At 44.0% G+C, this 27,489-nt stretch overlaps 1 protein-coding gene and 1 pseudogene across 7 annotated transcripts in view; one reads left to right on the top strand and one right to left on the bottom strand.

The window, feature by feature from the left end:
- Positions 1 to 27,489, top strand: part of PPP6R2 (protein phosphatase 6 regulatory subunit 2) — an 83,803-nt gene that overhangs the window by 9,258 nt on the left and 47,056 nt on the right. For 4 of the 7 annotated variants that reach the window (XM_025455410.3, XM_049115196.1, XM_049115197.1 and 1 more), the window contains one exon: positions 18,451 to 18,576. Coding sequence is in view for 1 of the 7 variants with exons in the window: in XM_025455357.3 (XP_025311142.1) it covers positions 22,329 to 22,423 (95 nt within the window). In the remaining 6 variants the exon portion in view is untranslated. Of the gene's footprint in view, positions 1 to 7,600; positions 7,752 to 18,450; positions 18,577 to 22,212; positions 22,424 to 22,806; positions 22,831 to 27,489 lie in introns of those variants that run through there. The other 3 variants (XM_025455357.3, XM_025455418.3, XM_025455425.3) reach the window with 3 other exon arrangements.
- LOC112675738 (U2 spliceosomal RNA) lies at positions 17,590 to 17,758 on the bottom strand (annotated as a pseudogene).

Raw genomic sequence — 27,489 nt, 5'->3', positions numbered from 1 at the left:
GATGAGCTGGGAAGTTGTTTTTTCCTTTTTGCAGATTAGCTAGCTAGCTTCCTTCCTTCCTTCTTTCTTTCTTTTCTTTCTTTTCTTTCTTTTCTTTCTTTTCTTTCTTTCTTTCTTTCTTTCTTTCTTTCTTTCTTTCTTTCTTTCTTTCTTTCTTTCTTTCGATTTTATTTATTTATTCATGATGACACAGAGAGGCAAAGACACAGGCAGAGGGAGAAGCAGACTCCCTGTTGGGAGCTCGATGCGGAACTCGATCCCAGGACCCCACGATCACAACCTGAGCCAAAGGTGGAGACTCAGCCACTCAGCCACCCAGGTGCCCCACATGTGTTGTTTCTGATGAGAAGCCAACTATCATTCTTATTGTTCCTTTTTTTTCCTACTGTATTTAAGATATTTTACTTATTTTATGACTTATTTATTTATTTTAGAGAAAGAGAGCATGTGACCTTGTGTGGGGGGGCGTTGCAGAGAGGGAGAGAGAGGATCTTAAGCAGACTTCCTGCTGAGCATGGATTCTAGTGTGGGGCTGGACCTCACAACCCTGAAATCATGACTTGAGTGAATCAAAATTAAGAGTCGGACACCCAACTGACTGAGCCATGCAGGCGCCCCTGCTTGTTATTTTAAATAAACACTTTATTTTTATTAAAGTTTTTTTTTGCTGTCAATTTGACTATAATTTTCCAGGTGTAGTGTTTTGTATTTTTCTTTTTAGGGATTTACTTCATTTTTTGGATCCTTGTGTTGGTGTATTTAATCAACTTTGGAAACTTTGGCCATTGCCTCTTAAATATTTCTTCTGCCTCATATTCTTTCTCCTCTCTTTTTGGGACTCCAGTGGTAATTGTTTTATTTTATTTTTATTCATTTACTTATTTTTTAAAGATTTTATTTATTTTTTCATGAGAGACACAGAGAGAGGCAGAGACACAGGCAGAGGGAGAAGCAGGCTCCATGTGGGGAGCCCGACGTGGGACTTGATCTCAGGTCTCCAGGATCACGCCCTGGGCGGAAGGCAGGCGCTCAACCACTGAGCCACCCAGATGTCCCAGTGGTAATTGTTTTAGGTTGATGTTCTCCCACAGGTTTTGAGTATGTTTGTATTTTTAATATTTCCTTTTCTCTCTGTTTACATTTGTATTTTTCTATTTTATCTTTAAAGTCATTGTTTTCTTTTTTGTGTTCATTGTGTTATTAATTCCATCCAGTAACATTTTAATTTCAGATACTGTATTTTTTAGTTCTAGAACTTCCTTTTGGTTTTTCTGTCAAGTTTGCATTTCTCTGCTAATATTTTTACCTCTTTATTCCTTCTGATGTTTTGCCTAAATCTTCTAATATATTTATAATTGTTGTTTTGAAGTTCTCATCTGCCAATTCCAACATATGGTGATTTGTGGATCCTATAGATTGTTTTTTCTCTTGATCATGGATCACAGTTTTCTATCTCATATGTCTAGTAATTTTTAATTATATAGTGAACATTATGGATGGTACATTCTAGAGACCTTGTTTTAGGTTATCTTCCTGTAAAGAGTGTTGAGTTTTTTTTTTTTTTTTTTAAAGATTTTATTTATTTATTCTTGAGAGAGAAGGAGAGACAGAGCCAGAGATACAGGCAGAGGGAGAAGCAGGCTCCATGCACTGGGAGCCAGACGTGGGATTCGATCCCGGGTCTCCAGGATCGCGCCCTGGGCCAAAGGCAGGCGCCAAACCACTACGCCACCCAGGGATCCCCGAGTGTTGAGTTTTGTAAGAGCAGACTGTTAAATTTCTGGGAGATCATCTTGATCCCATAGAAGCTTGTAGCCTGTTGGGTGTATCTTTTGTTTTTGCCCTAAGTTTTAAGACATAGCCTTCAGTTCTGGAACATGGTTTTTACTCATCTAAGATATGGCCTGTGTTGGGTTTTAATGGAAAACCTTTCTAATTTGGCAGAACTGAAATTCCAAATTCTGTCTCCCCAGGATTGGTCAGCTGCTGGCATCTTTGCTTAGCTTTCTCCTCAAAATAGTTTAGTTGTTCAGCTTTATTGACCTATAATTGACAAAATTATAAGTTATATAAAGTACATTATGGTGATGTGATATACGAATGCACCGTGAAAGACTCTCCCTATCTGGGTGACCATCTCATCTGTCCCCTCACATACTTGTGCGTGTGTGAGAACACTTAGGTTGTGCTCTCTCAGCAATCTCAGCCTTCCAGACAGCACCACCACGTTTGCCATCACATCCTCAGACCTTACACATCTTTGAGTTCCACATGTGGACCCTTGACCAGCCTCTCCCTGCCTCCCCTGCACCTGGCAGCCTCTTTCTACTCTGTTTCTATGAGTTTGACTTTGTTTGTTTGATTTGTTGATGTTTCCTCTAACCATATGCAACTTAGGAGTCAGCCAAGGATTTGGGAGGGATTTAATACAGACTTACAAAATTAAGTATTTTGGTTTTTTACCTTTTTGCTGCTTTTTTTCCCCTTTCTGTTTTGGCCATTTTGATAGTCCTGAACTCTGACCTCCATTCCTCCTGTAATAAGACAGCCAAGCACTGTCACCTAGCACTGTCACCTAGCACTGTCGCCTCCTGTTCTGCAAGAGCTGGCAAGTGTCCGCTAGTCAGAAGGCATCTCAGTATGGGGCTCAGACTTTGCTGTCCCTCCAGTTTCTTCGTGTTTCTGGTGGTTCTCTAGCACCTGTGGAGCTGGTTTTTTTTTTTTTAAGATTTTATTTATTTATTCATGATAGAGAGAGAGAGAGAGAGGGAGGGAAGGAGGCAGAGACACAGGCAGAGGGAGAGGGAGAAGCAGGCTCCGTGCCAGGAGCCCAACGCGGGACTCGATCCCGGGACTCCAGGATCGCGCCCTGGGCCAAAGGCAGGTGCCAAACTGCTGAGCCACCCAGGGATCCCCGTGGAGCTGGTTTTTAAAAAATTTTGTGCAGCTTATCATTAGTGGTAAGATTAGTCTGATATAAGCTGGAGCCAGAACTCTCAGACCTGCACTTTTATTTATTATTATTATTATTATTATTATTTTAAGATTTCATTTATTTATTAGAGAGAACACACACATGCTCGTACAACCAGGGAGAGCAGCAGAGGGAGAGGGAGACTCTCCAGCTCAATTCCGAGACCCTGGATCATGACCCGAGCTGAAGACAGATGTGTCACAGACGGAGCCCCCAGGCGCCCCAGACCTGCGCTTTTAAACCATGCCTGACAGAGGAAGATGAGGGAGACCAGGGTGATCATTGGGGTGTGCCAGTGTGTGGAGGGGAGCCCAGGAGCTGATGCTGGAGGAGATAGAGTGTGGGTCACAGAAGCTAAGAGAGGCTGGTACTTAAGAGTCTGGTGATAAGCTGTGGGATGTAGACTGTCCTCGGTGGTCATTGGCTTCCTCGACAGAAGTAGGGTGGTGGCATGCTGGGGGAGAGGCCAGATGGGAGCAGAGGGAGTGGGGGCCGTACATGCAGACAGTTCTTTCAGGAAGCATTGCTGTGAACAGGGATTGGAGCAGAGTCTGTGGGGCAGGGTGTGTGCGTGTCTGTGTGCACACTGACAGGGATGTGTCCTGGAGGAAGAGGGACCCGAGAGAGCAGAGGAACAGTCTTGAGAAGGTGTGAAGGGTGGGGTCCACAGCGTAGGTGGAGGGACTGGTCTTTGTCCTTTGTCCCAGGAAGGAAAGCAGCGCATGTGGTGATTTGGGTTGGTAGATTTGATGGAGGGAAGACGGGAGACCTTTGGCTTTTTCTGTGAATTAAGGGGTAAGATTATTGGAAAGTTGAGAAAAGAGCCAAAGGAATATAACAGTCATTGTGGTAGTCATGTATTGCTTTGTAACAGAGCACCCCAATGATTAGTGGCGTAAAGTAGCAACCTTAGTTCTTGCTGATGAGTCTGTGGGTTGAGCCCAGTTTGGGCTGGCCCAGGCCTCTGCTCGTCATGTTGTCTGCCTGGCTTCTCGTGTGGCTGGGGCCTCATCTGGGTCTTCAGGCCTCTCTCCAGGCTTCTGTCAGTCCCCCCGAGGCTGGATGGGGCTTCTTCATACATGGTCACAGCATTCCAAGAGGGCAGGGCTGCAAGCTGGCTCTCAAAGTGGCACCTGTCCTCTGCTGCCTTCTGGTGGTTACGGCAAGTCACAGGATGGGCAGATAGGTTTCACTTCTCCTGCTGCTGCTTTTTCTTTTTTCTTTTTCCTCTTTTTGACTTCACTTTTTTTTTTAAGATTTTATTTATTTATTCATCAGAGACCGAGAGAGAGAGAGAGAGAGAGTGTCAGAGACGCAGGCAGAGAGAGAAGTAGGCTCCATGCAGGGAGCCTGACGTGGGACTCGATCCCTGGTCTCCAGGATCAGGCCCTGGGCCGAAGGCGGCACTAAACCTCTGAGCCACTTGGGCTGCCCTTGACTTCACTTCTTGATGCAAGGAGCTATATAGAATTTGTGCCGATCTAAAATTGTCCCGCTTGTCTTAAGAGAGGGAAACTAGCTTCTTTTTTTTTTTTTTTTATGATTTTATATATTAATGAGAGACAGAGAGAGGCAGAGACACAGGCAGAGAGAGAAGCAGGCTCCCTGTGGGGCGCCTGGTGCGGGACTTGATCCCCTGCCCTGAGCTGAAGGCAGATGCTCAACCGCTGAGCCACCCAGGCGTCCCTGGGAAACTAGCTTCTTAAGAATTCAAACGCTCGGCTATATTATTATTATTATTATTATTATTATTATTTAAAGATTTTATTTATTTATTAGAGACAGAGAGAGAGAGAGGAGCCTGACGTGGGACTCGATCCCGGGTCTCCAGGATCACACCCTGGGCCGAAGGCGGCGCTAAACCACTAAACCACTGGGGCTGCCCAGCTCGGCTATATTAATGTTCACTTGAGATGGTGTGGTCATTAATTTAAAACGAGTAACACTCAAGCCAGATTTCCTCATGGAAGCCTTCTTTGCCTGACAACTCCCTGCTCCCTGACTAATGATAATTGTGAACATTTATCGGGCACTTAATTGTTTGCCAGCCATGTTTTTTTTTTTTTTAAGATTTTTTTTTTTTTAATTTATTCATGAGAGAGAGAGGGAGAGACACAGGCAGAGGGAGAAACAGGCTCCATGCAGGGAGCCCAACATGGGACTCGATCCCGGGTCTCCAGGATCACGCCCTGGGCCAAAGGCGGGCTCTAAACTGCTAAGCCACCCAGGGATCTCCTGCCTGCCATGTTTTAAGCACTTCATATATATTATCTTGCTTGATGTTCACATTGTCCCCTGAGCCATATACCATCATCTCTATCACATAGTTGAGGGGACTGAGATAGAGTTTAGAACAGTGATTCAGATCAGGAAGGGAGAGGCTGACCGTAGGCCAGGCAGCTGTACCCGGAGCTGAGGATGCAGCCACCATGGCTCACTGCCTCTGGACAAGTCCTGTCTTCCACTCGTAACCGCTGTGGTGCTCATACACACAAGCACTGTCCATGCCCCTGGTTCAACGCACTGAACTTTGCCCCAGTCAGCCCTCCTGTCCACCCTAGGAGGTTGGCATTTTTTGTCCTTATCCACAAGGATGCCCCAAGGCACAGGGAACCAATGGCTCTGCTGTCTTCAGGCTCAGAGGTAGGATGCTGTCTGGGCAGAGTCCTTTAGGATCTGCTAGAGGTCAGGCTCCTGGAGGTGGGGCTGTGTGTCTTGTCCCTTGCACTTGTTGCTGAGTAGAAGGTGCCCAGTGTCCTCTCTGTGGGCTCTTAGCAACATTGAAGCCTTTCAGAGCTCCTCTTCAAGAATATAACTGCCACCTGTCAGCCCACAGAGATGCAATTCACATAGAATCACCCTTTTAAAATGTGCAATTTAGTGACTTTTAGTACATTCACAAGGTCAGCCAGCACCGCTAACTCCAGGAGTTTATCACCCCACCAAGAAGCAGAATTGACTGCCCCATTTTGAAGACATGCACTTCTCTCCTCTGGGTCTCATTTCCCCTCAAGCTTAGGAGACCCTCCTCTCCTTTTCTTAGCTCAGTCCTGGTTACTACCTTCTTGTCATCTCCCTCATCTTTATAATTCTTTCTGTATCTCTTTTGATTTCTCCTTTTTTTGTTGTTGACTAGGCCAGGATCTGGTGTCACGTGGAGATTTGAGAATGTGGACTTTGCTGTCAGCTAATCTGGGTTCTGGTTTTGAATTGACATTAACTGTTGGCCTGGGCCAGTCCTACAGTTATCTAGACCTCTGCCTTTTTTTTTTTTTTTTTTTTTTTATGATAGTCACAGAGAGAGAGAGAGGCAGAGACACAGGCAGAGGGAGAAGCAGGCTCCATGCACCGGGAGCCCGACGTGGGACTCGATCCCGGGTCTCCGGGATCGCGCCCTGGGCCAAAGGCAGGCGCCAAACCGCTGCGCCACCCAGGGATCCCTAGACCTCTGCTTTTTAACGCATGAACTGGGGTTAGAGTTGTACTGGGCTTGTGTGGTGCCTGTATACCGTGAAGTGTCCATGGGAGCAGCCAGGAACAGCTTCCTTCCTCCTGGTAGGTGCAACCCTGCAGTCAGAGTTCCTAGACTTAAGTTGTCTTGTGCTCTCATTTGGACTCAGCTCTGCCCACTGCCCTGGTTTCTGCCCTGGTACTTGTTGGGCTTTATTTTTATTCCACCTGTTTGGTGGTGCTTTTTAGCTGCATGTCTCCACTTATTTGTCCTTCCAGGAGTTCTGGCCCAGAGCATGCCATGCCTGCTCTTAGTTCTGGTTCTCCCAGGAGCACAGTGCTGAGAACAAATGCAGTACAGATACTGTCTGTTGTCAGTTGTGGAGCAGATGCACACAGGGGCCTCGCTGTGATGTGTCTCTGGCTCCCCATACAGGCAGGCCCTGGCTTAACAATGGTTCAACGTGTGATTTTTCAATTTTTTTTAAAGATTTATTTATTATTCATGAGACACACAGAGAGAAGCAGAGACACAGGCATAGAGAGAAGCAGGTTCCCTGCAGGAGCCCAGTGTGGGACTCAATCCTGGGACTCTGGGATCACGACCTGAAGTGAAGGCAGCCGCTCAACTGCTGAGCCACCATCCCTGATTTTCCAACTTTACGATAGTATAAAAGTGGTATACACTTTGCAGAAACTATTCAGAATTTTGAATTTGAATCTTTTCCCTGAGGCAGTGATATGTACTACGATCTTCTGGTGATGCTGGGCAGCGGCCACAGTTCCCAGTCAGCCTGCAATCACGAGGTCGACAGCCAATGCTGACAGCCGTACCCTGACGGCCATTCTGTTTTTCAGTTTGAGTACAGCATGCGGTAATTATGTGAGGTGTTCAGCACTTATCATAAGTTGAGGAAGATCTGTAGTTGACCCCATTCTCCCTGGGCCCCAGGAAAGCATCTGGTGTTGGCCACTGTCCTAGACCAGTGGGGGCAGTCATGACAGCTCCTTGTCCCCTAGTCACATTTTTACTTGCATTACACACAGACTGGGCACATGCCCAGGATAGCAGGACTAGTCAGTGATGGAAGCTGGATTTCGTGCCAGAGAGCCCCTCCCGTGCTCAGGTCTGCCACTTTGACGGTTTCTCTGCTTGGGCTCTGTGTTGATCTCCAGGAGGAAGAGGAGGGTGTGTGCTGACCGTGCTGCCACGTTCCCTAACCAGGAAGAGGGGCCACAATTACTAGCAGCGAGCACACGGGTTTTGAGCTTGCGCTCTGAGTCTTCTCTTCATCACACCCAACAGCCAGAGGAAGCTCTTGAGGAGGTGAGGGCCCGCTCAGGCCTGACAGAGCCCTTGCTCAGGGTGTCTGGTGGGGTGATGAGTTGCTCACCTGAGACTTTGGTGGGAGACCAGCTACAATCCATCTGTGGGGGGAGAAACAGCGCTTTTAGGAGCTTGCAGCCGCAGGAGCCGCAGCCACCCAGGCAGAGTGCCACCGCGAGTAGACTGAGGCGGACATCTGTCTCTGTGTGGGTCTCGTCTCACCCTCACAGCACCCAGGCTGGGTCCGGTGGGGACGTGGAGCAGGCTGGCTCTCCGGCGGAGACACCAGCAGACTGAAGATGCACTTGTTACTCAGTGTTGGCCACGTAGTGTCGAAAATTTAAATTGATTGTGAGCATTTGAAGATTTGGGGATTTAAGAAAATTTGGGGTTCAGGTCTTTCTTGTAGATCCTGGCAGATGTGTCCCCTTGACCTGTGTTTCTACAGGACTGTAGGTGGCTGCCACGGACTTGCCCCTGTCCCCGTGGATGGCCTTGTGCTCTTGCTGCACGTTCAGGTCCACCTGCCGTTTTCTCCATCTGGCTGCTTCCTTCCCCTTAGCACCTCCCGCTCTGCAGCACTCTGCATCGCAGCCCTTGTGTTAGGATGTGGCCAGAGAACTAGAAATCCAGAGGCTGGGCACTTCCCTGTTCCTTGTAAGACAGCGCTAGCTCCAGAAATACAGGGTTTAGGATGTTTCCTTCTCAGTAGAGCTGACTTCCTTTCTAAAAAATTCCTGTGTACCCCTCTGGTGTCTGGAGATGGCTAGGCTGTGCTCTCCTGTTCTCTGACCACAGCACTCACACACTCACTCTCCAGGAACCTGCTCCTCTTTCTTCTTGGCCCCTCTTTCTGGGGCACCTACCAGATCGGGAGCTGGAAACCTGCAGGCAGGTGAGGTGGCTGGCTCAGCTGGCAGCAGCTGTTCCCTCTTCAGCCTGTGGGCCCTTCCGCCTGGCGGGGGAAGGGACCTGATTTTGCAACTCTCACACTGGCACCTGTTTTGGGATCTAGTTTTTTTCTGTTGTTTCCCCATTTATTTATTTATTGTGCCAGGAAGTGTTTTCCTCTAGAAACTCAAGTTTATTTCCATGTATTTGTCCTTATTCTCTGACAGTGCCCCTCTGATAGAACTCTTTTAAGAAATGGATTTTTAGGGGATCCCTGGGTGGCTCAGCGGTTTAGCGCTGCCTTAGGCTCATGGTGTGGTCCTGGAGACCCGGGATCGAGTCCCATGTCAGGCTCCCTACATGGAGCCTGCTTCTCCCTCTGCCTGTGCCTCTGCCTCTCTCTCTGTGTCTCTCATGAATGAATAAATAAAAATCTTTGGAAAAAAAAAAAGAAATGGACTTTTAATTGTTAACAAAGTAACAAATATGAGGCTTCTAATAAAAAGATCTATTCTTGGGGAGCCTGGGTGGCTCAGTCAATGAAGTATCTGCCTTCAGCTCAGGTCATGATCCCAGGGTCTTGGGATAGAGCCTCACATTGGGCTCCCTGCTCAGCAGACTCCTCCCTCTCTGCCTTCTGCTCCCCTGCTTGTGCGCGCATGCTCTCTCTGTGTTAAGTGAATGAATAATTTTTTTTTTTAATTTGAAATAAAAAGATCTATTCTTACAGGCAGCCTTCCTCTCCCCTGGTTCTGTTCCGTAGGCAAAGCTGTTTTTGAAGTCTTAATAGTTGTTTAATTCTGGTAGTCACTTCCATAGGTTAGTAATAATAAAAACTCATAGGAGCTAACACGGCTTAAGGCTTTTTGTGTGTCAGGCATTGTTCTAGGGTCTTTACATTGATTTCTTCTTCTGATTCTCACTGGTAGTATATGGGGTAGGTGTTGTTACCTACTTTTCATAGATGAGGAGACAGGCCCAGAGAGAGGCTAATTGACTTGTCTGAAGCTTCTCCTTTTCTCTTTAATTTTTTTTTAATTTTAATTTAATTTTATTTATGATAGGCACACAGTGAGAGAAAGAGGCAGAGACACAGGCAGAGGGAGAAGCAGGCTCCATGCACCGGGAGCCCGACGTGGGATTCGATCCCGGGTCTCCAGGATCGCGCCCTGGGCCAAAGGCAGGCGCTAAACCGCTGCACCACCCAGGGATCCCTCTTTAATTTTTTAATTGTGGTAAAATACATATAACATAGAACTTATCATTTTAATAAGTTTTAACTGTGCAATTCGGGGATACTCAGCACATTCATCCTGCTGCATTTCCCAAACTCCACACCCCACACACTGAAGCTGTGTCCCCGTCACACACCCTCCGCCCCCAGCCCCCTCCCTGGCCCCCACACCGCCAGCTCCCCTGTGTCCCCAGGAGTCTGACCACTGCATGTGCCTCCTAGCAGTGGAACCGTACAGGATTCATCCTTCTGTGTCTGACTTATGTCACTCAGCACAGTGTCCTCAGGGCTCACCAGGTGGTGGCGGGTGTCCACAGTTCTTTTTAAGGCGGAGGATATGATTGAGGATAGATGCCCATGGCCCTCTACCTGCCTCAGGGAGAAGAGGATATCATTCTTAGAAGGTGGGACTCTGAAGCTCAGCTCCGTTAACCTTACTCCGTTAACCTTTGGACCTGCTGTGGATACTCTGTTAGGTGACGACACGAAACTTTGTTGTCTACTGTTGGACAGCCTGATTGCTTCTCGACCTTTTGGCTAAGATCAAGTGTGCTGTGTGTTCCTATCAGTTTAATATTAGACAACCTGATTCCCTGTTGTCATGAAATAACATCTTTCCCATTCTCTGCTGTCTGACACTTCTACTGTGTGATTGTTTCCTCTGGTTGGTCTATGAAAATCCTTAGACCATTAAGGAGCCCCACCCAGTCTGACTGCCTTGTCCCAGAAAGCCTTCAGACATCCTTGTTTCCAGGAACTGGTTAGACATGCTCCATCTTAAGCTGGAGGAATCTGGCCTCCCACATCCAGGGGAAATCCCACCTTTGGGTCAGCATTTATCAGAGACTGGTCTATAGAGCAAGGGCAGTAGTTGTCTTCTCTTAGATTTGGTGTCTCCCTTTAAGACTCTTGGAATGTGGCTCATTAGGCCAGAGTTTTCTGATGGGTGGTTACATACCTGCATGTATGCACGCAAAGAGGTATTTATGTCATGAATCTCAGCTGTGTCTGGGAACAAGAATGTCCTGTCCCCATCAAGGTTCTTCTAGCCAGACTGAGAATCAAACTGACATGAGACATATCAACAGGAGAAAATAAAATTTAGGGGGCAGCCCAGGTGGCTCAGCAGTTTAACACCGCCTTCAGCCCAGGGCCTGATCCTGGAGACCCGGGATTGAGTCCCACGTCAGGCTCCCTGCATGGAGCCTGCTTCTCCCTCTGCCTGTGTCTCTGCCTCTTTCTTTGTGTCTCTCATGAATAAATAAATAAAATCTTTTTTTTAAAAAAGCACAAATTCTAGAAATCACAAAATCATGCCATTTTACCTGCCTGCTAATCTTGGGTCCATACTCAGCCTAAAAAGTGCCTTCTGTAGTTGAACCATGGTAAATGTCACACCTTATTGAAGGTCTCTTAAATTCTTCATTCTTTTTTTTTTTTTTAAGATTTTATTTATTTTTATTTTTTCATGAGAGATACACAGAGAAAGGCAAAGACACAGGCAGAGGGAGAAGCATGCTCCCTGCAGGGAGCCCTACCCAGGACTCGATCCGGAGACTCCAGAATCAGGCCCTGAGCCAAAGGCAGATGCTTAGCTGCTGAGCCACCCAGGCGTTCCTAAATCCCTTATTCTTAAAGCTGCCTCTCTTTTCTGTCATTGATTTGTTGGAGGAATTTGGTTATTTGTCCTATAACCTCCCACCTTGTGGGTTTCACTAGTTTCTTCCTTTTGTATTGTTTAGCTTGTTTGTTTCTCTCTAATTTCCACTAAAGAGATTGACAGGGTGATTAGATTTAGGTGCAAATTTTTTTTTTCTTTTTTTTTTTTTTTTAGGAAAACTGAACAAGTGTGATCTGATGGATTTTAATGTAATATCCACAGGAGAATGTTTTAAAACATCTTCTTTCCATTTTGTATACATTTCAGACCCCCTTTCAGAGGGTTGACTATCCTAATTTCATTAAACCCTGGGATGTCTGTCCAGATAGCAGTTTCTTCCTCAGATTTTGGTTCTGTTCTCTGATGAGGTAGACTGATTCTTTTTTTTTTCTTTTTAAATATTCTATTTATTCATGAGAGACGCACACAGAGAGGCAGAGACATAGAGGGAGAAGCAGACTCCTCGAAGGGAGCCCCATGCAGGACTCCCTCCCAGGACCCCAGGATCACGCCCTGAACTGAAGGTAGACCCAGGCATCCGACATAGACTGATTCTTAGTATGTGATAGCTGCTTTTAGGTGTTACAATATTTTTTTTCATTCTATCTCCATTTCCTTACAGGACTTCTTTAGTAGCTGTTGGAAAATGGGAGAATTGCTTCTCTTTGGCTTATTACCCTACAGACAAGTGTGTTAAACTGAGCAGAAAATGTTTAAAGAAAATAAAAACAAAATCTGGCAGTATGGAGTGGTAGCACATGGGACACATTTTGGGGTTAATGTCACATATGCCTTTCCTGGAGATAGGTATCACACATACATCATAGTCCTGGATATCATAGACCTTAGGATATTTTATTCTTACTCTCTTAACTTTTGTATAGTCAAAATAAATAATTATTCCAAATAGATCAGGGATATTACAGTGTAAAAAGTTAAACTATATGAGTGCTAAAAGAAAATAAAGGTGAATTTCTTTATAACTTAGGAGTGGGGAAAACTTTTTTTTTTAAAGATTTTATTTATTTATTTATTCATGATAATCACAGAAAAAGAGAGAGAGAGAGAGAGAGAGGCAGCGACATAGGCAGAGGGAGAAGCAGGCTCCATGCAGGGAGCCCGATGTGGGATTCGATCCCGGGTCTCCAGGATCGCGCCCTGGGCCAAAGGCAGGCGCCAAACCGCTGCGCCACCCAGGGATCCCAGGGAAAACTTTTCTAACTATGACTCTAAGCCTAGAAACAGTAAGATTGATTGCAGTAACAGCAGAAACCTGCATTGTAAAAATCACCATAAGCAATGTCAAAAGACAAATGACAGCAGAAAAATATGTTGAATTTCTGTCATAGTAAAGAGCTTTTATCTCTTTACTATTATGTCTAATAGTTGAAAGAACTCTACACCTAAAATTAATATCACACTGTATGTTAACTGGAATTTAAATAAAAACTTAAAGAAAAAAAAAAGGAAAAATTCATAGAGACGCGCCTAGCTCACTCAGCCAGAAGTGTGCTACTCTTGATCTCAGGGTTGAGCTTGAGCCCCACATTGGGTGCAGCAGTGACTAAAAATCATCATCATCATCATAAAAGAACTCATAGAAACTGAGAAGAAAAGCAATATAACTGATAGAGAAAAATGAGCAAAAGATAGAATAGTTTATAGAAAATAAATAAAAATGGACCTTATATAATTGAACAGATGCTTACCATTTCTTGTAATAAAAATACTAATCAAAGCTATATGGAGATACCACTTCTCCTTTACCATATTGGTAGAGTGGCCAGCTGTCCTGGTTTGCCCAGTACTTTCTGGGTTCTAGTGCTGAAAATCTTCTGTTTGGGAAACTTCTCAGTCCTCAGCAGAACTGGGACAGTTAATTACCTTACATACTGGCAGAAATCCAAAATTTTAACTATATGTTCTTTAGACAAAGCTGTGTTGAAATTGTCTTCTTGCCAGTAGAAATACAAACTTGGGGGTGGTGGTGCCTGGGTGGCTCAGTCAGTTCAGTATCTGCCTTTGGCTCAGGTCATGGTCCTGGGATCGAGCTCCATATCAAGCTCTCTCTGCTCAGTGGGGAGCCTGCTTCTCTTTCTCCCTCAGCCTTTCGCTACCCTTGCTCATGCTCTCTTTCCTTTTCTTTCTGTCAAATAAGAGAGAGAAAGAAGGAAAGAAAGAAGACAGGCAAAATGGTACAGTACCTCTGGAGGAGGATTTGTATGTTGCATGTTTTATGTGCATTTGTCCTTTGTCCCAGCAATCCCACATCTAGGAATCTGACTTAAAGGTATGTTGGCAAAAATATGAAATGACTTTGCAAAAGACTATTCATTATAGAATTATTTGTAATAGCAAAACACTAGAAGTACCATGTGTCCATCACTAGGGTTAAGTCAACATAAAGGAGTACTGTACAGTTATCTCAAGGAGCGTGAATCTTTGGTGTTACGATTCAGGTTAGGACAGTGGTTGATACTTTTGGGGACATGGGTTACTTATGGGTACTGGTAGTCCAGTTTCATGAACTGGGTGGTGTGGTTGCATGGGTCCGTTTGTGAAAATTCAAGGAGCTATTCACTTAGGATTTATGTGCTTTTCTTTATAGTATATTTAAAATCAGTAAAAATGTTCATTTAAGGGAGTAAGGTGGGGCACCTAGGTGGCTCAGTCAGTTGAGCGTCCAGCTCTTGATTTTTGGCTCAGGTTATGATCTCAGGGTTGTGGGATTGAGCCTGGCATCAGACTCTGGGTTCAGCCTGGAGTCTGCTTGATTTTCCTTCTCCCTCTGCCCCTACCCCCTCAAATAAATAAAATCTTTAAAAACAAAGAAGAGTTTTGTGTTTTTTTTTTCTTAATTGATTTATTTGGAGGGGCGCTTGAGCAGTGGTAGGGGCAAAGGGAAAGGGAGAGAGAATCTCAAGCAAACTCTTCCTAAGGATGCAGCCCATTGTGGGGCTTGATCTCAGGAGCCTGAAGTCATGACCTGAGGTGAAATTAAGAGTCTGCTGAACTACCCAGACACCCCAGGAAGAGTTTTATGAAGAAAGCAAAAACAAAAGATACAGAATATTATTTTTATTTTTATTTTATTTTTAAAAATTATTTATTTATTCATGAGAGACACACAGAGAGAGACAGACACACAGGCAGAGGGAGAAGCAGGCTCCCGGCAGGGAGTCCGATATGGGACTTGATCCCGGGACCCTGGGATCACGCCCTGAGCTGAAGGCAGATTCAACCACGGAGCCACCCAGGTGCCCCATCCTGTGGTCTGTTTTTAGTAGCTGCTTTTTAAACAATTTTTAAAAAAATATTTTAGTTTTTGAAGATTTTATTTCCTTCTTAGGGAGAGCGAGCAAACTGGAGGAACAGGGAGAGAGAACCTCAAGCAGACTGCACTGAGCACAGAGCCCAGCATGGGGCTCAGTCTCATCACCAGAAGATCATGACCTGAGCCAAAACCAAGTCAGCCACTTAACTGACTGAGCCAGTCAGTTGCCTTCAGGATTTTATTTTTAAGTAATCTCTACACCCAACATGGGGCTTGAACTCACAACCCTGAGGTCAAGAGTAGCAAACTTCATTGACTGAGGCAGCCAGGACCCCCAGCTGCTTTTCTTTTTTTGAGGAAGGTGGGGGAGCATGAGGAGCGTATGGGGAGGGGTGGAGGGTAGGGGGACAAGCAGACTCTGTGCTGAGTGCACAGCTCAGTGCAGGGCTTGCTTGATCCCATGAGCTGGAGAACACAACCTGAGTGGAGATCAAGAGTTAACTGCTCAACCAACACAGGTGCCCCCACCACCTGCAGCTGCTTTTTAATTAAAAAATACACACACACACACACACACACACACACAGTGTTACATTTTCTGCTACTTTGTATGTCTAATATTTTTTTTGTATGTTGATATCTGGATTATGATTTTGAGTTTTGTCCTGGCAGATAGTTAAATTATTGGAAGATCATTTTGCTCCTGTCAGGCTTGGATTATTCTTTGAGTAGATTATTCTTTGAGTAGATCTGTTTTGGTTTTGAATTTAGTGTTTGGGTGTGGCCTTTGCTCCAGATGTAATTTTGACCCTGAAGACAGGGTTTTATTCAGGTCTTTGCTGTGTGCCTCAGGGTGCTCTGGGAGGTTCTTCTGCCCGGGTTGGAACTCCCAACACCCCCAGCCTGCAGGACATGTAGTTTCTTTTCAGCTCTCAGCCCCACTACTCTCCTTTGAGTGGGTCTGTTGGTCTGGGACACCTCTAAATACTTTTGACTTTGGAACCATGTAAATATTTTATATAAGTTAGCACAGAATTAAATAAAAAACAATAGCAAATTAGCAAGCCCCTCCCCCTCCAACATAAATACAAATGAACATTAGTTCAAAGTCAGAATAATCAGGCCTAAAGTCAGTCTTAACAAAAATACTTGATTATTTTGAAAATTGTGTATGGGGGCAGCCCTGGTGGCGCAGCGGTTTAGCGCCGCCTGCAGCCCAGGGTGTGATCCTGGAGACCCTGGATCAAGTCCCACATCAGGCTCTCTCTGTATGATGCCTGCTTCTCCTCTGCCTGTGTCTCTGCCTCTCTCTCTCTGTCTCTATGAATAAATAAAAAAAATCTTAAAAAAAAAAAAGAAAATTGTGTATGAAGTGCTGAAAAGCCAGTGTTGAATTATTCAGCTTAATAATTTTAATTATTAATGTAATAAAAAGAGTTCTCAGTTTTAGAAGATGGTAACACTGACATTTCTGGCTCACTAGCACAACTTTGGCTGCCTTTTTTTGCTTGGTTTTTTTTTTTTTTTTTTTTTAAGGATTTTCTTTATTTATTCATGAGAGACATAGAGAGGCAGAGACACAGGCAGAGGGAGAAGCAGGCTCCCTGTGGGAAGCTCGATGCCAGGACCCCAGGGTCACGCCCTGAGCCAAAGGCGGATGCTCAACCCCTAAGCCACCCAGGAGTCCTGTCCTGCCTGATTGGTTTTTATATGAAATTTAGAAATTACACAAATATACAGAAAACATTGCAGTGAACACTCATGTACTCACCACACAGCTTCAAGAGTGATCAGTACTTTGCCATTTTCCCCCCATCTGTCTCTCTCTCACACTTTTTTTTGTTGTTGTTGTGTTTTGTTTTTTTTTGTAGTTCAATTTGCCAACATACGGCATAACACCCATCACACTTTTTTTGGTAAGGATTTTTATTTGAGAAAGAGGGAGCATGAGCAGAGGGAGAGTCAGGCTCCCTCCTGAGCAAGAAACCCAATGTGAGGCTCTATCCCAGGACCCTGCAATTGTGACCTGAGCTGAAGGCAAATGCCCAACTGGCTGAGCCACCCAGGTGCCTTCTCCCCCCACACTTAAAATTTTTGTTTGGTTTGTATCTTTTTGTGGAGTATTTTTTTTTTAAGATTTTATTTATTTATTCATGAGATAGAAAGAGAGAGAGAGAGAGAGGCAGAGACACAGGCAGAGGGAGAAGCAGGCTCCATGCAGGGAGTCTGACGCGGGACTCGATCCCGGGTCCCCAGGACTATGCCCTGGGCTGAAGGAGGTGCTAAACCACTGATCTACCCAGGGATCCCCTTGTGGAGTATTTTTGAAGTGAATACCAGAAATAGTGTTATTTTACCCATGAATACTTCACTTTTTCTAACAAATTAGAACAGTTTTTATTTTTAAAAACATAGCCACCATATCATTATTATAACTAAGAAAGAATTCATAGTAATTGCTAATATCATCTAATAGCAGTCCATATTTGGATTTCCCCAATAGCTTCAAATACAACTTTTTACATTTGTCGTTTTTGTCCTTTTTTTTTTATTTCCCCCAGGGGAGAGTGCGCTGCTCCTGGAAGTACTGCGCTGCAGGTCAATGCATAGAGTGGATGGAGCAAGCTCCTATTCTGTTTTTTAGTTCCAGAAATCTATTTTATTTGTTTTATTTATTTATTTGACAGAGAAAGCATGCACGGATAAGTGCACACACCAGCAGGGGGAGGGGCAAATGCAGAGGGAGAAGCAGACTTCCAGCTGACTAGGGAGCCCAGCACCAGGCTTGACCCAGGACCCCAGGATCATGACCTGAGCCAAAGGCAGACACCCAACCGACAGCTACCCAGTGCCCCTCAGAAATCCATTTAATATACTGTACTTTGATAGAGGACTCCTATCAGATATTAAACTGATAAGAACAGGAAATATACTTGATAAAAAATGATTACATTTGATATGTTCTGATTGGACTCAGATAAGATCTAAATGTTACATTTGGTGATTATGTCTCTTTAACCTCATATTCTAGAGCAGTCCACTGTCTCTGTTGCTAACATAAAATTTTCAAAATATAAAATCGTGACTTTCATGCAAATATAAAATGAACAGTCCCAGGTTCTACGCTTTTCTTCTAGAAATTGCTACGGATTATCAGTAAGCTCTCCAGTCATTTGTGTCTGGCGATGTGCATATCCTGGTGGTAATGGTGTATAGTTATGAAACTGGACAACTTCATGGAGATCCTTCTCACATGAATTCTTTGGAGTGACGTTCTAACCATTGAGCTAGTTACTCAGATACAGCATGGGTGTATATCATCAATACCATTGTCTCGGGGCACCTGGGTAGCTCCATGGTTGAGCGGCGGCCTTCAGCTCAGGTCACGATCCTGGGGTCCTGGGATCGAGTCCCACGTCAGGCTCCTTGCATGGAGCCTGCTTCTCCCTCTGCCTGTGTCTCTGCCTCTCTCCCTGTGTCTCTCATGAATAAATAAATAAAATCCTTAAAAAAAATTATGAAATGTTCTGATAATTTGAATAGTAAGTTAAGATACTGATTTTTGTTTTCCTGTTCTCTGTTTTGGTAAGTTAACTTTACAAAGGCAGAACTTAAAATAAGCTTTTTTCTTATTTTTCAGGTGAAGAAATTCTAAATCTTCTACTGAATGAAAAAATCTTTCTTAAAGTTACATATAGTCCAAGAAAAAAACCCCAGATGTTTTCATATTTTGTTTGAACTTAGAATTAAGAAGTTTCCATAGAAGGTAAGATAATTTTCCTTTTTAATTGTTCTTTATTCTAATTTATGTAAATATACTGTAAAAGCAGAAGTTCAGAGATGGATGAGAGCAAAATGCTTATTAGTTTTGAAGGTGTATGTTATAGCTTATTGTTTTGGGGGTTTTTTTGATCCTTCTATATCTGGTTTTAAGATTCTTTGTTGTGGAAAAGTTGTTCTCCCTCATCCAAAAAAACGGGGCTAGCCTGTGTGTATGTAGTGAGGCTATTCTCTGTCTCAGTTGTGGGGAACACACGAGTCGGGGCATAGGCACTGTCGTGGTCGCCATCCAGAGCATACATTCCTTGTGCAAGATGACAAGCCACAGTATACTCTCCAAAGGTTTACCCGATTGCCATCCAATTACATGCTGCATAAATTATAATAATTTCTCTTCAGTACTTCAGTGCATTAAAAATTAAAATAACTTAGGGTACTGGGATGGCTCAGTCAGTTGAGTGTCTGACTCCTGATCTCAGCTCAGGTCTTGATTTCATGGTTGTGCGTTTGAACCCCACGTTGGGCTCCGCGCTGGGCATGGAGCCTACTTAAAAACAGAAACAAAAAACTGGGGCACCTGGGTGGCTCTGTTGGTTAAGCCTTCCAGCTCTTGATTTCAACTCAGGTCGTGATCTCAGGCTCCATGCTCAGTGGGGAGTCAGTCTGCTTCAGGTTTCTCTCCCCCATGTATGGATTCTCTGTTTCTATGTCTTTCTCTCAAATAAATCTTTAAAAAACAAAAATTCCAAAGCCCTACAGCAACTAAGATAACTTTCCAAAAGCCAGAAAAGAAAACATTTTTAAAAAGGAACAGTTAGGAATTATGATAACCCTCCTTTGTTCCTCTACTGAAGAGAACAAATCATTTTCAGAGGAAAGCCTTCTGAGTGCTGGCCAGTGGGATTTCTATAGAGTAACTTCAAGCAAACGTGAATTTACAATCACAACACACATAGCTCTGGGAGGAAGAGTTAGCATGATTAGATGCCCCAAGGCTTGTACATATTGAATATTTGGATGCAGTGTATGTACTAATGTATGAAATGTGTGAAATAATACAGAACAAAAAAATTAGCAATGAAAAGCAAAGCAGCACAATGATCCAAATAGAACTTTCAGAAATGGAAACTGTTGAAATTAAAAACTCCGTGTATGTGGATTAAACAGATCAAAATATGGTTGAAGACAGAATTTGTGAACTGAAGTATATGTCTGAAGAAATTACCAGCCTGTAGCACTGAGAGATGAGGGGGTGGAAAGTAAGGTTAAGAGAAATGGAGGATATAATAAAAATATATCATCAATGTGTAGCTGACATCCCAGAATGGAAAAATAAGGAAAATGGAGGAGAGTCATTATTCAAAGTATTAATAATTTTGGCTTTTTAGAAACTACTTAGAGATATAAATCCACAGATTTTGGAAGCACACTGTGTTCCAAGCAGTATAAATAAAAAAGAAACTCCATACCCACATATTAGAAGCTCTTAAGCTACAGGTAAAAGATTACCTACAACAGATCTCACATTAACATGTATAGAAGTCAAGAGAGAGAGTAGAATAATTCCCCACAGTGATAAGAGAATATAAATTTCAGTATAGAATTGTGGGGATGCCTGGGTAGCTCAGCGGTTGAGCATTTGCCTTTGGCTCAGGCCATGATCCTGGGGTCCTAGCATCGAGTCCCACGTCGGGCTCCCTGCATGGAGCCTGCTTCTCTCTCTGTCCCTGTCTCTGCCTCTCTCTCTCTTTCTCTCTGTGTCTCTCATGAATGAATAAATAAAAAATCTTTAAAAAAACAAAACAAAACCAAAAAATACCCAGAGAACTGATATATAACAAGGAAGTTCTAGACTGAAACCAGGAAGGAAGAACCGAGGTAAGTAATTTAAGCACCACAGGATCTGCCTTTGCCCTGAGGGCATTTGATGATCTGGACTAAGTGGCGTTTGATTTTAGAGGTCTGGTAGGGTAAGGAGAGTAGTAAGTTACTCAGCCCTCTCAAGATGGAGCGCCCAGGGGAGACTCTCCCCTGTAAAAGGGGGCTCTGAAGGCTCCATCCTCAGGTGACGGAGAAGCACATCTGCCTCACTGTATCCCTGCCCCCACCTGGTTATCTTTCTACTGGTAAATACTGTGGAAAAGAAGGTGGGAACAATATATGGGGCCATGGATTAGCGTTTGTGAGGATTTCTAACCTAGGTTCCCATTGCCTGTTACTTCAGGGGAATCAAGTACAAATTTAGTTTAAGGTGTTCTGGCTCAGTGAATGCCTTCAGGCATTTATGCAGAAGCAGGCATAAAACCTCTGTGGAGGAAGTTACCTTTATCCTAAGATGCCAAAAAAGCCCTGCGGGTATATTTGAAGAACATTGATTTGTATGCAGACAAGAATGACCAAGCACACCATGAGTGAAAATCAGTAGAAACAGACCCTCCAAGACTTCAGATTTTGGAATTATCAGAAATAAACTGTAACACAAGCATGCTGTTTATTTTTAAAGATATATTTAAAGACTTTCCAACTAGGGCCCAGAAGAATAGTTCCCGCAAAGAAGGGTGGTGAGAAGAAGAACTGTTCTGCCAACAGCCACAGGCGCATCCATGGAGTGGGTTTCAAGAAGTGTGCCCCTTGGGCACTCGGAGAGATCCAGAAATTTGCCATGAAGGGGATGGGAACTCCAGATGTGCGAATTGACACCAGGCCCACAAAGCTGTCTGGGCCAAAGGAATCAAGAAGTTTATATACTGTATCTGTGTGCCGTTGTCCAGAAAACGTAATGAGGATGAACAATTCACCAAACAAGCTCTGCACACTGGTTACCTATGTTACCTGTCACTACTATCAAAAATCTATAGACAGTTAAGGTGGATGAGAATTAATTGCTGGTTGTTAGATAAAGGTATAAAACCTCAAAAAAAAAAAAGTAAAAATATGGGAAACTATAGAACGTTATCTATAATGTTTGAAGAACTACCAAATAGAAGTTGTAGAAATAATGCCGTATCCAATATTAAGAATTCAGTGTAGGGGCCGCTGGGTGGCTCAGTCAGTGACGTGTCTGCCTTCAGCTCGGGTTGTGATCTCAGGATCCTGGGATTGAGTCCTGCATCAGGCTCCCTGCTCAGCGGATAACCTGCTTCTCCCTCTCTCTCTTTCAAATAAATAAATAAAATCTTTAAAAAAATTCAGTGTATAGGTTTAACTTTGAATTCTGTATAGTGAAAGGAGGGAGCTGGGGTGGAAACACTCTGGCACATGCAGGCACACACCCTGGTCAGTAAGGAGCCCAGGCTCTGTCCTGAGAGGCTTGGACAGTATGTGTCTGACAATCTCAGGTGGCTATGACTTTCCTTTGAATGCATTGCATTGACCTGCATAAATTATTCTTTTACAGTTATTTTAATTTACCTTTGTGGTTATTTCTTCTCTTGACTTCTGATTTCAGTTTTTATTCATCTATTCATCTCACCCTAGACCTTTTTTTTTTTTTTTTTTTTTTTACGATTAGGCCTTCTTGGATCTTTGCTCCGGTGCAGCGTGCCCATTATAGACATGGTCTCAGTTGTTAATTGTGCAAAAATTCCTTGTTCTCTGTGCACTCATATTGCCCTTTTTTCAGGTCAGCTAGAATTCCAGTGGTACATTGGTCAGTGTTTCATAACTCGCTCTCCAGAAGACTAAAAACCCTTGTGGTTTGAAGCATTCGTCGATCTCCATAGTGAAGATACTTCCATCATGTCCGATTTATGTGGCCAGTGTGATGCCACTGAAGGTGGGGTTGGGAGAGCTGTGCCGCTTTGGCCATCACTGAACCCATGCTCTGTGGCAAGGTGACCTCATCTGTTTCCTTCTGTTCTTTGCGGTCAGAATCCATGAAGACAAAATGTGCCAGCCACGAATCTGGGGCTGTTACAGCAGCTCTTCGGGATGCTTTTTGTCCCTGGTTTACAGGGGTGGAAACCAAGGCACAAGAGGTCTTGTGACTGGCCCCAGCTCACACAGCAGAGCCAGGGCTTTGATCATGAATTAAAACAACAAAAACCCAACTGTTTATGGCCAGACAGGTACTAGGGTGCATTCCAGATTCTCGTTTTCTCTTAGCAACAGTCTCTGCCACAGAATGTTCTCTTGAAGGGCTCTGTTCATGGAACTACATACTCATATGGGCAGCATTTCTCTTTAGAGAAATTATTATTTCTTCTGTGTGATCGTTATGCTAAATAAAAGTAAAGTAAGAGTAAGTTATGTTAACTGAAAGTAAATAAAGAAGAACTTCAGGTTCCATTCATTCAGCTGTTGGATAAATGTCTAGAAGACGTTGGTAATAGTTTGCTTAGTGTTGCAGATGGACTGTACAAGGGCATTGTCAGGATGTGCCAGGAGCCCTGGTGCTGTGCTGATACTCGGGTATACTAGAGGCGTCTCAAGCCAGTTATTTGTCGTAAGGATGCTATTAGTGGTGGGCCTCTGGGTCATCCAGGGAAGGGAAGTTACAGCTTTCTCTGTAGGTAAGGGCCGGCTGACAGGATGCTGGCACCTCTGCGCTGGGTAGTGCACAATTGCAGGGACACAGGAAACGTTTGGAAGCCAAAGATGTACCGTTATCTGAATAATGGTTCTGGAAACAGTTTACACTAGGTCCTTTGACAGCAAAATTAGCTGCAGCAAGCTCTTCAAAGGGTGCCACTGATGTAATCATTGAAATATTTCTTAAAAATGTGTGGATAGGGACATCTGGTGGCTCAGTGGTTGAGCGCCTGCCTTTGGCTCAAGGTGTTATCCTGGAATTCTGGGATCGAGTCCCACATCAGGCTCCTGCATAGAGCCTGCTTCTCCTCCCTTTGTCTATGTCTCTGCCTCTCTGTGCGTCTCTTCTGAATAAATAAAATCTTAAAATAAAAATAAATGTGTGGATAGTGAGAGACATATCAATACTGTTGCAGAGATTTTTTTTATTTAAGGTACTGATACGAGATGAAGCAAATAGTCTAAATTAATGGTTTTATTTCAAGTATCAGTGGTAATGTAATTAGATGTTTTCACGTGCTGGTCTGTAATAATTGGTGACATTAGCAAAATAAGTGGTAAGGTACATTTTTCTTAAAACTCTTATTTTTTTTCTTTGTTTTTTTTAAATTTTATATATTTATTCACGACACAGAGAGGCAGAGACACAGGCAGAGGGAGAAGCAGGCTCCATGTGGGGAGCCCGATGTGGGACTCGATTCCAGGGACTCCAGGATTGCGCCCTGGGCCGAAGGCAGATGCCCAACTGCTGAGCCACCCAGGCATCCCAAACTCTTATTTTTTTTTTTTTTAAGATTTATTTATTTATTTATTTACTTACTTATTTATTTATTTATTTATTTATGATAGAGAGAGAGAGAGGCAGAGACACAGGAGGAAGGAGAAGCAGGCTCCATGCCAGGAGCCCGACGTGGGACTCGATCCCAGGACTCCAGGATCGCGCCCTGGGCCAAAGGCAGGCGCCAAACCGCTGAGCTACCCAGGGATCCCCTCAAACTCTTATTTTTTCAAAGTGAAATGTTATTCTTAATCCTGAGATTATGGCTTTCTTTTTTTTTTTTTTTTTGAGATAAAAAGTCATTGGTTCCTGAAATTAACGTAAATATGGGTGATATTAGTTCATCCTTTCCTGCTTTGTGTCTTTTGTCTCTTCCTTCCCTCTTCCTAGTTTGGCCAAGTTGAAAAGTTGGCAATCCTCTGTTGGTTTTCTTTTTTCTTTTTTTTCTTTTTTTTAATTTTTATTTATTTATGATAGAGAGAGAGAGGCAGAGACATAGGCAGAGGGAGAGGGAGAAAGAAGCAGGCTCCATGCACCGGGAGCCCAATGTGGGACTCGATCCCAGGTCTCCAGGATCGCGCCCTGGGCCAAAGGCAGGCGCTAAACCGCTGTGCCACCCAGGGATCCCCCTCTGTTGGTTTTCTAAATTAAAAACATTTACCGGCCTGAAAAATCACAGTGTCTTGTAAACTATTGAGCTGGGCCGGCTTTTACAGACGGGTCCCTCGGACTTGGTTTAGTGAATAGATGGTACACTTGATTCTGTAAATGGGGTGGGTTCTCAGAAGCCCTTGAATGTGCAGGATAGATGTCCTTACTAAACTTCTTGTTTTATAATTTAGGAGTAAATAGGTGGACGTTAAATTAGCTTATTGTTTCAAATTATAAGCTAAGAGTAAGTGGGTAATATGATTTGGGTTTAGTTTTGGTTTTATTTTTTGTACAAGGTTTGTTCTGTGTTTAGTCTGTGATAGAATACATCAGACCTATGACCTCTCCCTACCCCAAAGGAACCTGTGGTCTGTGGGCTCACGTGTACAGACCCAGGTCTGTGTTTGCTTTGTTGGCATCACACAGGCGGCATCGACAGCCCCCGATCAGTGGTTGAGGGTGCAGTGGGGGTACCTCAGTGCATCTGTGTGGTTCTGCCAGCGAGACACTGCCTCTGCTGCTCCGTGCAGGAGACTTGCAAGATACCTGGACAGACTTAATGGCAAAGTAAATAATACTGGACAGATTTTTCACTAGCCAGGGCAGTGAAATGAGGAATGTCTGGGGAACTTGCAGGTGGACCGAGTAGGAGACAATCCAGGGAAGAGATGGGCCTGAATTGATCCATGTTGAGGGAATGGCATGGGAGGGTTCATTGTCCTGTTTTTTTGTTTGTTTGTTTTTGTTTTTTAAGATTTTATTTATTTATTCATGAGAAACGCAGAGGCAGAGACACAGGCAGAGGGAGAAACAGGCTCCATGCAGGGAGGGAGTCTGACGCGGGACTCGATCCCAGGACTCTAGGATCACGCCCTGGGCCAAAGGCAGACGCTCAACCGCTGAGCCACCCAAGCATCCCTTGTTTCCTATTCTAAAGTTAGCTATGTGTGAGATTTCCCCAAATAAGTTAAAAAATGAGAAAACAACAAGCAAAAACAAGCATAAGCCCTAGCCACTTAGAACAGTGACGAGGTGGAAATTTAACCTGGAACCTCTGTGGCTCCTGGTTTTTGGGGAACATGCTGAACAACCTCTGACCATTCCTGCCCGCCGCTGGACCTGGTGAGGGAACAGCCTGCAGCTTCCATGGAGCTGCTCTGACGGCTTCTCATTCCTTTCCCCCTCTCTGGGGATGTGCTCCTGGGTTCACTTCCTCAGCTGGCATCTTGTTTCCTTGGACCCCATCCCTCCCTATAGGGCAGTCACTGTGATGTGTTCAGTGTACCCTGTCCTGTGTCTGTGTCCTGTGGATGCATGTTGTCAGGAGTGCACGCATTTTAAATTAAGTGCGTGGATCATATTATGGCCTTGATCTGTTTCTTAGGTTTTTTCATTTAGCCCCATCCTTTTAGGATTCATCCACGTTGCCATGTGTCCCTCTCATTTGCAGTCTAACAGTGTGCGATCCCCCGTGTTTGCTTCCTGCTCTGCTGCCTCCTGCTTGTACAGGGCCCTGTCATTTCTTGGGATGTGGAGGTAGGGGGATTCCGGGGCTGCTGGGGACGCACATGGTTTCACGGAGTGCCGTCCTGGGTGCCATGGAGCGTCTGCCTGTCTTCCCTCCTAGTGGGAGTGTGTGACACCTCTGCGATGACCTGGCCAGTCCTGCAGTTGTGCAGTGAGAATACTTAAGTATTTTTTCAAAAAGTTTTAGTTGACCTCACTTTTAAAATGTTCTATTTCACTGATTCAGGCTATTGTACTTTGTTTTTTCTTGTCTAATTTCTTAAATTAGTTACCTAGTTTATTTAGTTTTAAAGATTCTTATTTTCTGGCAAATGTATTTAAAACTGTATATTCTTTCCTAAAGTACTACTTATAGCTTTGTCTTACAAATCTGGACCTGAAATATTTTCATCATTATTCCATTATACATGCTGCTTAGTCCCTTTTTTACCTTAAGGGTTTTACTGGGGATATGTTATTTAGTTTCAAACACATAGGATTACTTTCTTTTTTTAAGATTTACGTATCTGTGAGAGAGCGTGTGTGCGTGAGTCGGGAGGGAGGAGCAGAGCAGAGGGAGAGGATCTCAAGCAGACTGCTCGTAACTCCTCTAACTCTTCGCAGGGAGCCCCGATGCAGAGCTCCATCACAGGACCTCAGGATCATGCCTTTTTTTTTTTTTTTGGAGGTTGGTTTCTTTTTTTTTTTTTTTTAATAATAAATTTATTTTTTATTGGTGTTCAATTTACCAACATACAGAATAACACCCAGTGCTCATCCCATCACGTGCCCCCCTCAGTGCCCGTCACCCATTCACCCTCACCCCCTGCCCTCCTCCCCTTCCATCACCCCTAGTTTGTTTCCCAGAGTTAGGAGTCTTTATGTTCTGTCTTCCTTTCTGATATTTCCCACACATTTCTTCTCCCTTCCCTTATATTCCCTTTCACTATTATTTATATTCCCCAAATGAATGAGAACATACAATGTTTGTCCTTCTCTGATTGACTTACTTCACTCAGCATAATACCCTCCAGTTCCATCCACGTTGAAGCAAATGGTGGGTATTTGTCGTTTCTAATGGCTGAGTGATATTCCATTGTATACATAAACCACATCTTCTTTATCCATTCATCTTTCAATGGACACCGAGGCTCCTTCCACAGTTTGGCTATTTTAGGATCATGCCTTGAGCCAAAGGTACAGGCTTTACTTACTGAGCCCCCCAGGCACCCCATTAACAACTTTATTGAGAGAATTCATCCACTTAAGTGTGCAATTAAAATTTGTTTTTAAGATTTTATTTATTTATTCATGAGAGGCACAGACACAGAGACACAGGCAGAGGGAGAAGCAGGCTCCATGCAGGGAGCCCAACGTGAGACTTGATCCCGGGACCCCGGGGTCATGCCCTGAGCCGAAGGCAGGTGCCAAATT

This window comes from Canis lupus, chromosome 10 (assembly GCF_003254725.2).
Source record: "Canis lupus dingo isolate Sandy chromosome 10, ASM325472v2, whole genome shotgun sequence".
NCBI classification, from domain to species: Eukaryota; Metazoa; Chordata; class Mammalia; order Carnivora; family Canidae; genus Canis; species Canis lupus.
This window is presented reverse-complemented; position numbering and strand designations above follow the sequence as displayed.